At 43.9% G+C, this 12,235-nt stretch overlaps 1 protein-coding gene across 1 annotated transcript in view; it reads left to right on the top strand.

The window, feature by feature from the left end:
* LOC144770846 (putative DBH-like monooxygenase protein 2) overlaps nucleotides 1-12,235 on the top strand; it is a 144,052-nt gene that overhangs the window by 38,703 nt on the left and 93,114 nt on the right. The window contains exons 2-3 of the mRNA XM_078655626.1: nucleotides 10,171-10,317; nucleotides 10,867-11,028. Coding sequence (XP_078511752.1) covers nucleotides 10,171-10,317; nucleotides 10,867-11,028 — 309 coding nt within the window. The remainder of the gene's footprint in view (nucleotides 1-10,170; nucleotides 10,318-10,866; nucleotides 11,029-12,235) is intronic.

The following is a 12,235-nucleotide window of genomic DNA, read 5'->3' as shown; positions in this document are numbered from 1 at the left end:
TTCATTCCTGGGATGTGACTTCACATCGATAGCGACATCTACTTACTTGTTGTTATCCTGATTGTGGTGGCAGAAAGCGGCGGGACGATGGATTAGACAATGCGCACCCTGGATTTTTCATCAAGGCTCCAGTTGGATGGAGTGAAGCTGCAGACCCAGCCCACTTGGGTCTGTACTTACGGGATTGTGCCTGCAGCGGGAGCTCAGAACAACGAGTTCCAGAAAAACCTCCTTTCCACGCCGGACAGTGTGCCTCTACCAATCGTTACTGAGGCGCGCTGTACTAATCAGTGAACTCTGAGCATAAGATCTAAAGAAGGCATCTGATGAAAGCACACAACGCTGAAAAGTGTCAAGCTGCTCATTGCCGCTGAATGAAAATTAAAGGTACTACGTGTGTCAAAATCCGATGTGGCTCTGGTCTGGTGGAATATATATTTGAGTGAATTTTAAAGGTTTTTTAAATGCTAATTCCTAACTATATAAGGCCTGAAACCTATGGTTTTTTCAGTGAATTTCTAAGGTTTTTTAAATGCTAATTCCTAACTATATAAGGCCTGAAACCTATTTTTTTTTCAGTAAATTTGCAAGGTTTTTTAAATGCTGATTCCTAACTATATACGGCCTGAAACCTATGTTTTTTTCAGTGAATTTCAAAGGTTTTTTTAATGCTAATTCCTAACTATATAAGACCTGAAAGCCCACCAGGAATCTCCAGTATGCGCCAGGGAACTGCATTGCAGAGAGGTGTAATGATGCCACGCCCCTTTTTACACCTCTCTGCAACGGAGCCCCCGTGCATGTTTGAAGAGGGGGAACTAATTCCCCTTGCATACTGAGGGCTCCTGGGGGTCAACTAGCCCACCTTGAACCTCCAGTATGCGCCAGGGGGCTGCATTGCAGAGGTGTAATGAGGCTATGCCCCTTGTTACACCTCTCTGCAACGCAGCCCCCTGGCGCGTTTGCAGAGGGGAAACTAATTCCCCTTCCATACTGGGGGTCCCTGGGAGCCAACTAGCCCACCAGGAGCCTCCAGTATGCGCCAGGGGGCTGCTTTGCAGAGAGGTGTAATGAGGCCACACCCTTTTTTACACCTCTCTGGAACGCAGCCCCCGTGCATGTTTGAAGAGGGGGAACTAATTCCCCTTGCATACTGGGGGTCCTTGGAGGCCAACTAGCCCACCTGGAACCTCCAGTATGCGCCAGGGGGCTGCATTGCACAGAGGTGTAATGAGGCTATGCCTCTTTTTACACCTCTCTGCAACGCAGGCCACTGGCGCGTTTGCAGAGGGGGGACTAATTCCCCTTGCATACTGGGGGTCCCTGGGTCATATCTGCCCAAACGCCGAAATTCGATTGAAAATGACTTTTCTTGAGAAAAATTTGGATTTGGATTATCATGTCCTATACTTTGGAATTTTTGAAAGACTGACTTTGAGGATGCTATAAATTACTCAGGTCTGCCCGAATTGTGTGAGTAAAATTGATGCCTAGTCACTTCGAATAAGAATGTACTTACGTCTCGTCTAACATTTGGAAGAAATATCTAGTTATATGACAACAGGATACCGACATAACTTGAAGGAAATAAGAACGCCCTGAAGACGTTCTGTTGTACAGAACGAAACGCTTCAGCTGGCTGTGGTACATAAACTTAAGGAAAATAAAAGCATTTGAATATACACCAAGATTCAGCGCTTCAATAAGGACGCTAAGTGATATGATTTGATTGGACTTACTGTGCAAGTGGTGCTGTGCCAAACTTTGGAATAGTCTCCACTACTCTCTACTACTTACTCTCTACTACTCCACTACTCTCTAATACTCACTCTCTACTACTCATTCTCTACTACTCTACTACTCTACTACTCTCTACTACTCTCTCTCTACTACTCACTCCCTACTACTCACTATCTACTACTCTCTACTACTCACTCTCTACTTCTCACTCTCTACTACTCACTCTCTACTACTCTCTCTCTACTACTCTCTACTACTCACTCTCTACTATTTTTTACTACTCACTCTCTACTACTCTCTCTCTACTACTCTCTACTACTCACTCTACTACTCACTCTCTACTACTCTCTACTATTCTCTCTCTCTGCTACTCACTCTCTACTACTCTCTACTACTCACTCTTTACTACTCTCTACTATTCACTCTCTACTGCTCTCTACTACTCACTCTACTACTTACTCTCTACTACTCTCTACTACTCACTCTCTACTACTCACGCTCTACTAATCTCTACTACTCACTCTACTACTCACTCTACTACTCTCTACTACTCACTCTCTGCTACTCTCTCTACTGCTCTCTACTACTCTCTACTACTCACGCTCTACTCTCTTTTACTCACTCTCTTCTCTCTACCTCTCTACCTCTCTCTACTTCTCTCTCTACTAGTCTCTAACTCCCTACCTCTACCTCTCTACCTCTACCTCTCTACCTCTACACCTCTACCTCTCTACCTCTCTCTACACCACACATATCCACATATATATATATGCATATGCATGTATGTATGTGTATATATATATATATACATATATAAACATATATAATCTGCATATCTATAAAAATACAAATATAAATGCATGCATGCATATAGATATATGCATTCATATGCATGTTATTTACATGAAAGATTTAAAAACACTAATAAAAGCAAAGCTAAAAAGCCACCTCATTACAAACAGAATGGCTTTAATTAAACGAGGGCGAGATCTATTACATTTTCAATGCTTGTTTACATTGGTTCCATCAAGAAGGCATTCAGATGTGTCACACATTTGCCATACATTTTGAATGTTAGCACTCTAGTTGCTCATTAGATCACTGTAGTAAAGCTACTGCTCACCTGGGAAGTCTGCTGCTAATCATACTTTCTATGGCAAAATGAACCCCCTCATTTTGTTCCTTTTTAAATTAAATGTTTTCAGACTTACCACTTCATTCCAATCAAGATCGCTTCTGGTGTGCCATACTTTTGTCATAAGTAAGACTGTTAGCGCTCTAGTTGTTCTTTAGAACACTCTGGGACATTCTGTCATTGGGCTTTACTTGGGCTACATCTGGGTGATATTTGGGCCACATTTGGGCTCTTTTGTCTCTGGTGGCCATCTTGGGAGACTGCATGTAAGAATTTTTTAATGAAATAGAAGAGGATTTGGGAAGTCACTCAAAATGTGCCCTAATTTTTCTTTCTGCAGCTCTAATCATACTTTCTATGGCAAAATATACCCCCTCATGTTGTTCCTTTTTTAAATTAAATGTTTTAAGAGTTACCACTTTATTCCAATCAAGATGGCTTCAGGTGTGCCATACCTTTGTAATAAGTACGACTGTTAGCGCTCTAGTTGTTCTTTAGAACACTCTAGGAGGCTGCAGTAGAATACAAAGGAATCAACTGACAGTCTCTGTCCTTGTTGGATGTACATGTTTTACTGAGAATGTCAGACTTCATTCTCACATGACTGAGAAAGATAATGTGAATTTACAGAAAATATGCTTTCAGCTTAGCTTATAGATCCCCTTCCAAACCACTGTGGGAAAAGCATGAAATAATAGTTTTCTTTCAAACATGATTCATGATATCCCAGCAGAAGGCTTTTTCACATGGTAAAATCACCTTAGAACACACCGCAATTCCTAAAATGAGTATGGTACCATCAACAAATGATTTATAATGTAACTAAAGTCCTAAAACCCTCTATTAACTACAATGCTTTTTAATGAGGTGCTACCATGTATATTGGTCCCAAGATGGCTGCCAACACTTCTTGGATGAAGTGCTGACAGCCAATTTATTTATTTATTTATTTTCGTAATTTTTATAGCGCAACAAATACCCTGGGGTGTCTCGGCGCTGTGGAGCTACTGGGGTCAGTGATCCTATTACTGGTTAAATAACCACGTTTTTAGGAGCCTGCGGAAGCTCATCAGGTTAGGGGCAGATTTGATGGACTGTGGCAAAAGATTCCAGAGCTTTGGGGTGGCCACCAAGAAACGTCTATCTCCCCAGGTGGCGGTTCTTGTACGTGGCACAGTGAGAAGGTTGGTATTGGCCGATCTTAATTGCCGTCTAGGAATATATGGCTGAAAGGCTTCCGTCAGGAACCTGGGTCCTATGTTGTGTACTGCCTTATATGCAATACAGAGTGCCTTGAATTTGATGCGGCTCTCAACTCTCAGCCAGTGGAGTTGACGAATGCCAAGAGTGGTAGAATTGCGGCGAGGAATGCTTAGGAGAATCCTGGCTGCCGCATTCTGAATGGATTGCAGCTTTGTTATGACTCGCTTCTGGGTGTGGAGAAGGAGAGCGTTTCCGTAATCCATTTTGGAGAAGACTAAGGTAGAAACCAAAGTCTTCCCAGCTGAGGGAGGGAGATAAGGCAGCAGCTTCTTTATCTTTTTCAGGATAAAGAATGAAGACGACACAACCTTGTTTGTATGCAGGTCGAAGACCATCTTGCTGTCAAAAATGACTCCCAGGTTTCTGGCTTTTTCCACTGGGACAGGTGGGTGGCCGAGCTTTTCCGGCCACCAGTTAGTCGACCATTCTGGAGAGAGTTTTCCAAAGGTCATAACCTCGGTCTTGCCCGAGTTGAGTCTAAGACAGTTAGAGGCCATCCAGGTACTGACCTCAAGCATAGCTTTCTGAAAGTTGGCTGCCACTGTGCAGCCGTCCTTGTGAATGCCCAGGACCAGCTGGGTATCATCTGCATAAGATGTTAACCGTATTCCATATTCCTTTATTACCCTCGCTAAGTCCGCTACATAGATGTTAAATAACATGGGACTTAGCGAGGAACCTTGTGGGACTCCACAAGGAAGTGCAGAGATGGGTGAATAGAAATCTCCCAGCCTTACAGTCTGGGTACGGTCTGCCAGGAAAGATGAAATGAGATCCTTGGCCGGACCGTTTATGCCCAGAGCTGTGACACGGTCGACTAAGGTGGCATGGTCGACCGTGTCAAAGGCCGCTGACAAATCCAAAAGGATGAGGACAGCCGCCCCCCCCTGATCCATGATTGCCCTGATCTCGTCAGAGGCCTTAATCAGGGCGGTCTCTGTCCCATGCCCTTTCCTGAAGCCAAACTGCGTTTCGTCGAGAAGTTGGTGGGTCTCAACGAACTCTGAAAGCTGTCTGTTCATAACGGATTCGCATACTTTGGCGGCGAAGGGTAGACAGGCAATGGGTCTATAGCTGACGGCGGCTGTGGGGTCTAGGGAGGGTTTCTTCAGAAGAGGTTTTATAACAGCCTTCTTCCATATGCTTGGAAATTTGCCTGTCTGAAATGCAGTGTTGCAAATTTGCATGAGGGGGCGTGAGATCACCTCAGTGAGTTTTTGCATCACAGAAGGGGGGCAAGGGTCCAGAGGGGAACCAGATTTAGTAGATGAGATGAGAGTGATGACGTCATCAAGAGAGGCAGGTGAAAAACATAAAAAAGAGTCATCATTATGATGAGAAAATACCTCTTTCACCCTACCACCTCTGTGTTCAGTTTTGGTATCCCCTTCAAATGAAGCATATATATCTGCCACCTTGGTGGTGAAGAAGGTGGATAAATCGTTACAAAAGGTCTGTGAGGGCTCTACCCCAGGGTCAGATCTCACGATGAGATGTGTGGTTAGGCTCCGCCCAGATATATATGTGTGTTTGAAGTTAATTTTCATAAAAACCACTGGAGCAATTTTCACCAAATATAGCAAAGGCACTTCTGCGTACCAGTCCCTACAATTTTGCTAAGTTTGGTGTAATTCCGTTGAGCGGTTCGGGCTGTAGCCTTGTCAGAACGTCCTATGGAAATTAACATGGGGAAAACACGTTTTGGGACCCCCCTTTTTTCTCAGCCCCCACTTCATGAATCCCCCCCGAAACTTTCAGGGAAGGAGCGCAGCGGAGCTGGCCAAAATTTTGGAAAATTACACGCAAATTCCTCAACCGGCGCCAAAGTTATTCCCAATAAAATGTTGCGGATTTCCCATGGGAGCTAGGTCCTAACTATATATACCTACTGGCTATCGCCAGTAGGTAATATATATACATATATATATAGACACATATATTTCTGATGACCAGTGGGTTGTCTTCCCATGCATGAGGACAGAGAGAGGGGTAAACCTACAATCACAAAACCAGAGGGGCAGAGAGACTATTTTTATTTTTAGGGTGCACTTACCTGTACTCAGGTGGTGCTGCCATAGGATGGCCAGACGTCCGGGATTTCCCCAGACTGTCCCGTTTTGTGAATTGGCCCTGTGTCACGCCACTTTCCTCCAAACTGAATAAATGTCCCCGTTGTTGGATAGTGGCTGGGATAAGCACAGAAATGTCCCGTTTTTTTAGTAGTGGCTGAGTATGTACAGGTGTTAAAAAGATGTGCACATCAGGGCAACAGCATGTCTGAACCGCCAGCCTGACCCTGCTCGCTGGAGTCAGAGGTCACTGCCTGCACCAAGATCCAGCCAGCCACCAGTGTAAATTGTAGTCCTAGTTCTATGTTTATGACCTGTCCCGGTTTTTTGTTTTGTGAATCTGGTCACTCTTTGCTGCCAGCCCCCCTCAACCTCCCATACGCTATTGTGTGTGGTTAATGGGTAGATCCCTGCTTGGGGGTGGCCTTCTGGTGGTGATCCTCAAGCAGGGATTCACAAAAGGGTCATGATGAAAAGGGGTCACTGTCCCCTTTCCATTGGTACCTTTTTTGCACTGATCAAAGGGAAGGAAGTCAGAGTATAATTAAGCCAACTGTTTCCACTTTCACACTGGGAATGGGGCCGTCAATTATAAAACTACAACTACAACAACATTTGCAACAATACCCAGGGCTGGCATTAGCGGCGGCAGTAACTGGTGCAACAATCTTTTTTGCTCCCTCTTCCCATATGAACCCCTCCTTGGATTCCCTCACTACCACCCAGACAAAAGTGCCCCTCATCTCTCAATAGCTCCTCTCTCAAATACATTTAATTTGTTTTAAGGCGCTGGTAAAGGCTGACTTTACTATCCCACACAGTTATCCACTTAAAATACAGATCGGTGCTTTGCAGTAGGCATATTAACCCTTTGCACTATTGTATGATGAGTCAACACTGCCACTAGACAAAACTCTGATCTCTCTCTATCAGAAACATTCATCAAAGGAGTTATTGTGACATTTTTATTGATTGCTAAAAGTTGGACGCACAAGGAATACTGCAGCAGATGTTTTTAAATAGCATGTTATTGCCAAACACAGTTCCCCCTGAGGTCAATTCCCCCCTACTCCTTCCAGGTCAGCGCCCAGTGCAGCTGCGCAGGTCGCACTGCCCTAAAGCCGGCCCGGACAAAAGAAGATGGCAAGCGATACAATAAAAGTATGAAGAGAAGTGAGAATGGAGATCCCTTAGTCATCCAGCCATCTATCAGCTTCACAACAACACCACAAAAATAGGGAGAAAAGAGAAGCGATCCAACGATCTGACTGCAGTGGGAGCCTGTGTTTCAAGCCCTCTTCTGCTCTACACTCCTGTGACTCACTGCTTGTGCCGCCTCACACACAGTGTAAAAACTAGCAACAAATCCTCAACTATAACTTCAAAACTACCACGTCAGTTTCACTGAAACCACATCACTCCTGTGAAAATACAAATTACATCTCACCTACAACATCACAGTTGGAACACTGCAACTCTATTACCGGTCTACAAATGAAGCACACTACTGAAAATGTCAAGATAACGATAACAGTAACTCTGTTAATTCAACACAACACCAGCTACAGCACTACACCAACTACAAGCATTAAAACCATAGCCCCCTATGCCTGCAATGCCAAAGCACTAGGCGCAAAACACTACAGCCAGATCACTTTAACTAAATTACTGCTGTTTTCACACTTCCAATATACACTTCAGCTACAACTGCGAAACTCTATCTATAACTGATGCAACATCAGGACAGACCCTCTAACAACACCATAGCAAATCTACAATACTGCAACTGCAACACCACGGCTACAATGAAATGCTCTCCATATATACCAACGCCAAAACTATGAATATATCAGTGCATGTTGTCAGATATTAATTTGCTCTGTCTCCGTCAGACGTTATTTTGCTCTGTCTTTACAAGCCCCTTGCGCCACTTTTGCGTCACTTTTTACATGGGAAAAGTGACGCAAAAGTGGCGCAAGGGGCTTGTAAATCTGCCCCTTCCTTGTTATCTTGAAATAAATGACGAATGTAGTTACGATGAGGAGAGGAAGAGACCTAAGCTGAGCAGAAGTTCACGTTATTTTCTCCTTAACCCCTTGTTCCCCACCTACCCGCCCACTAGTTTCATACTCACCCCTGCATACCACTGCATCCAGCCACAACAACCAACCAGATGCTAATAGGTTCTTAACGCACTTGCTGCGAGATGCACTAGAGACCAGACATTGAACGGTTGCCCGACCTGTTGTAACGTGTGATGTGTGTGCCATGGTAACTAAGCTGAGCTCATGTATCTGTATGACGCTTCATGCTTGAAAACCAATACAGAAATTGAAACAAAAAAAAATGAATGATATGCATGCTTGCCACCTGCTCACTACCCGGTATGTTGCAAGTTATACAGTAAACTTGGCAGTGTGAGGTCCCCCCCTTCCACTGATCTTCTTTTTTTTTTTTATAAATTTCAGACGGATTTGCGCTCCTGGCGCGACCCAGCCCAATTAAAAAAAAAAAATCCTAACTTCTGTGAATACCAAAAGTAGTACGTTTAGGATTTTGTCTTAAGTTAGTTCTGTGAATCGAGCCCATTCTGTTTCTTGCAAATTTGATAAAGGCGGCAGTGTGCTATCATTGGAGCAGTCTGTCCTGACGCGTTTCAGCCCGCTGTAGGGCCTTGTTAAGAGGTACTAATGATCAGTATTAAACGCAACCAATCAATTTAAATGCTGTCATGCTGTATTTGTGTAGTCATAGTAAACTGCAACAACCAGCATGCTTTAAAAATGCTATAAACATCAGCTGTTATGTTATGTTAATTTCGATTTATATAGCGCCAAATCACCGACAGGTCTCTTAGTGCTTGCTTTGGGAACCCGTCCTGGCTTTCCCTGCGAGATTACCCCTACTGGGCATCCCCAAGGTGAGGACCAGGCATCCCGCCACGGGGGGGCCATAGTGGAGATTAAGCAAGCTATTGCCCAGAGCTGCAGAGTGTGAACCCATGATTCGAGTAGGCACCGAGGTGAGAATTATCGAGTCCGTGGACATTTGGGCTCAAGACCCTGCCGCGTCGGGAATTGAACCCTGGTCCCGGGTCTGACCTCTGCATCAGGGTCTGCCTCCTCTAACCAGTGAGCCACACTTCTCCACTGTCCACAGGCAAAGGCCAGTAAAATACCATCATGCTCTTGCTGTGGCTTGAAAAGTTGCATAGCCGCATTGCCGGTATTTGAAAGTGACTCGTGCATATACGATATTATAAATACATAAGTATCTTGGCGCGTGCCATGCCAAAAAATAACCTTTGGCAACAGAAGAGTCGAAAGTCAGAAATAGAGAGGCACCCAGACTTCTCCAATTACTTTTTCACACCTCCTGTGATTCGTACGTAATTACTGGGAAATCCTTATGTGAAGCAGAGGTGAGCAGATCGTGCTTCCTGACTATATCCATCAGAAACAACGCAATCCGCCATTACTTTGGAACCATAGACCCTGCAGAGTGGCTACAAACAGGAAATGGAGCAGTCGTCATTAATTCCACACTGTCAACTTTATCAATTATAAACCTTATAATTAGGCCTGGGCGGTAAATTCCATTCCGCTCGCGGAATTTGGGTAATTTTGCGTTCCGCGGAGAACGCAAAAAGCGCCAGAATTCTGCATTCCGTGACTTCACGAAAGTTTTGCTTGTTCGCGTTCTCAAATGCGTGTTTGCAAGATATGTCCCCCCGAGCACTCAAGCAGCGATTTTTTTACCGTTTCGCGGAGATTTGCGTAACGCGATTACGCAAATTCAGCCCACCCCTACTTATAATACTCACCATGAGGCTAAAGGAATGCAAGGTAAAGGTATTTACATTATAAAAGGCTGAGTGCAAGACGCATGAGTTGTATTGGCATTGAACCATGACGTAGGATCTCTGTACCGCAGGCTAACTTTTTAAATTGTACTTCATTTCAGGACTACCATGGTATTGGAGAAGTTACTCCGGTGCAGGATACTGTTCAAAATTACAAACTTGAGCTCCTGTCTGAAAAAGAAGGACTTACAACCATGAGGTTCAGCCGCAAGTTCAGAACATGTGACCCCTTCGATGTTGATGTCACAGTAAGTGGTTATCACATGAGTGTGGGATGGTTGCTCGTGACAATCGATAATAATCAGTGCATGTGATGTAATGAAGAATCCAAATTGTGGGTCAAATTCACAAAGATAAAAATAGACCTGAAATCTAAGTTTGGACCTGAAGTATAAGGTTAGGACTTTTTTAATTGCACCTTTCTGATGTAATCTTATAAATCAGGTCTAAGTTTACCCTGTGTCTTGCTTGATCAGCCTCATCTCTCAATCACTGTTCCCTAGCATAGTGGTTATGTGTGATGAACATTGGGTGAGATGCAGCATCCTGGTGTTATGCTCATTTAGTGCTGCTGTTGTCTAGTGGTTACTTGTTATCTGACTGCAATAGAGGTAACCATTATAAAGGATGTAATTGAGAACCTGGAGCAATGATGGGTGAAAATTTGCTCCTGCAAAGAAGAAGCATGTGCGATAGTTCATTTATTTGCTCCATCCCGCCCCAAACCAAACGTCTAGAAAGGTTTGTTAAAGATTGAAGTATTAAACAGTAACATTGCCTACCTTTCCCCTCTGTAGGCGGACACCCAGCGCATCATTGCCGCGTATGGGACTTCTGACATCATTCGCTATCATGGATCCAGTCAACGTTTCACGGCATCTGTCCAGTTGCTGTCAGAAGCACCAGTATCAGGACCAGATCCAGAGCCATCCTTCACCTATGACATAAAAATGTCCAATGTGAGCATTATATGTAAAGTTTGTTAACCTGTTTCCAAGTATTCATATAAAACTGTGTGCCCTATGCCTGGCAGAGGGATCACATGGGCTCGGTACATTAAACACTGTTTTAAAAAGGTATCTGAAGACCCTCCTAACTTGGCACTGCTCCTAAAACACAGCAATAGGAAATGACTTATAGTTTGAAATACCTGTTTGCTGTCTCAAATTGGTAAGAAAATGGTGGTTAGTGTTACTCATTGGGCTATCTAACAGTAATAGGAGCAGAGCGAGTTTTTTGGGTACCCGCTGCAAAATATAAATCAAGTATGTTTGGTGCCCCAGGGAAAGTATAATATTGATGCTGAAACATTCCCCAACCATCCTCTCATTAAAAGACAAATTTTCAGCTCCAGTGGTACCCTTAAGTATTTGTATTTTCCTGACAACGGAAAGTTTTGAGCCCAGCATTTCTCTCTTCTTCTGCGATTCTAGTTCCTTTCTTTTTTCGGCTGTATTTCTTTTTACAGTGGGAGTCCATATTTTTTCCAGCATTATATCTCATGATGTGCTCTGCTGTTAATATTGTTTCTCCAACAATAATTGCAATTGATATTAATTGAGTGTAATTTTTTTTACTAGTAACCCCAATGGGGGCAATGTTTTGTAAACAATATTTAGGGCCCAATATCTTTTTCAATTGATATTCAGGCTGAGATATTGTGCTACCATATGGGCTCCTGGGCAAGCTGCATTGGAGACTTCAAAGTTGATGTAGTACTAGTAATAACTTTGGGGCTTATTTTGATGAGATACCACTGAAAGCCTTCGGTGGTGGTGCCACCGACAGATAGCCCTTAGGTCCGACCGCCAGATTACAATACCTGTAGTTGGACCATAAGCTCTTGGAAGGAAGACCACTGCTGTGGGTATTTTGAGACCCATTTCTGACAGCCCTTTCATGGCAGTCCAAGCGCCATGAAAAGGCAGTTAAAAATGGATATTGTGGGCCCCAAACAGGGCCCCCCAGCCTTTATGGGCCACACATCTGTACACTTGTACATGGGTGTCCACAAAGTGCTATGTTTACACTGTGATTTGTGCTGTAGCCCTTTTCCTGGGATGCAGCATTAGTTACCATATAAACATAGCCATTTCTTACTGCCAGCATGGCATTCCCACCCACATTCAATGGTTGGACTACCAACTGCTTGTCGGGCGATCTCCT

Source organism: Lissotriton helveticus, chromosome 7 (assembly GCF_964261635.1).
Source record: "Lissotriton helveticus chromosome 7, aLisHel1.1, whole genome shotgun sequence".
Classification (NCBI taxonomy): domain Eukaryota; kingdom Metazoa; phylum Chordata; class Amphibia; order Caudata; family Salamandridae; genus Lissotriton; species Lissotriton helveticus.
The sequence above is the reverse complement of the archived record's forward strand: the minus strand, read 5'-3'. Positions and strand labels throughout refer to the sequence as shown.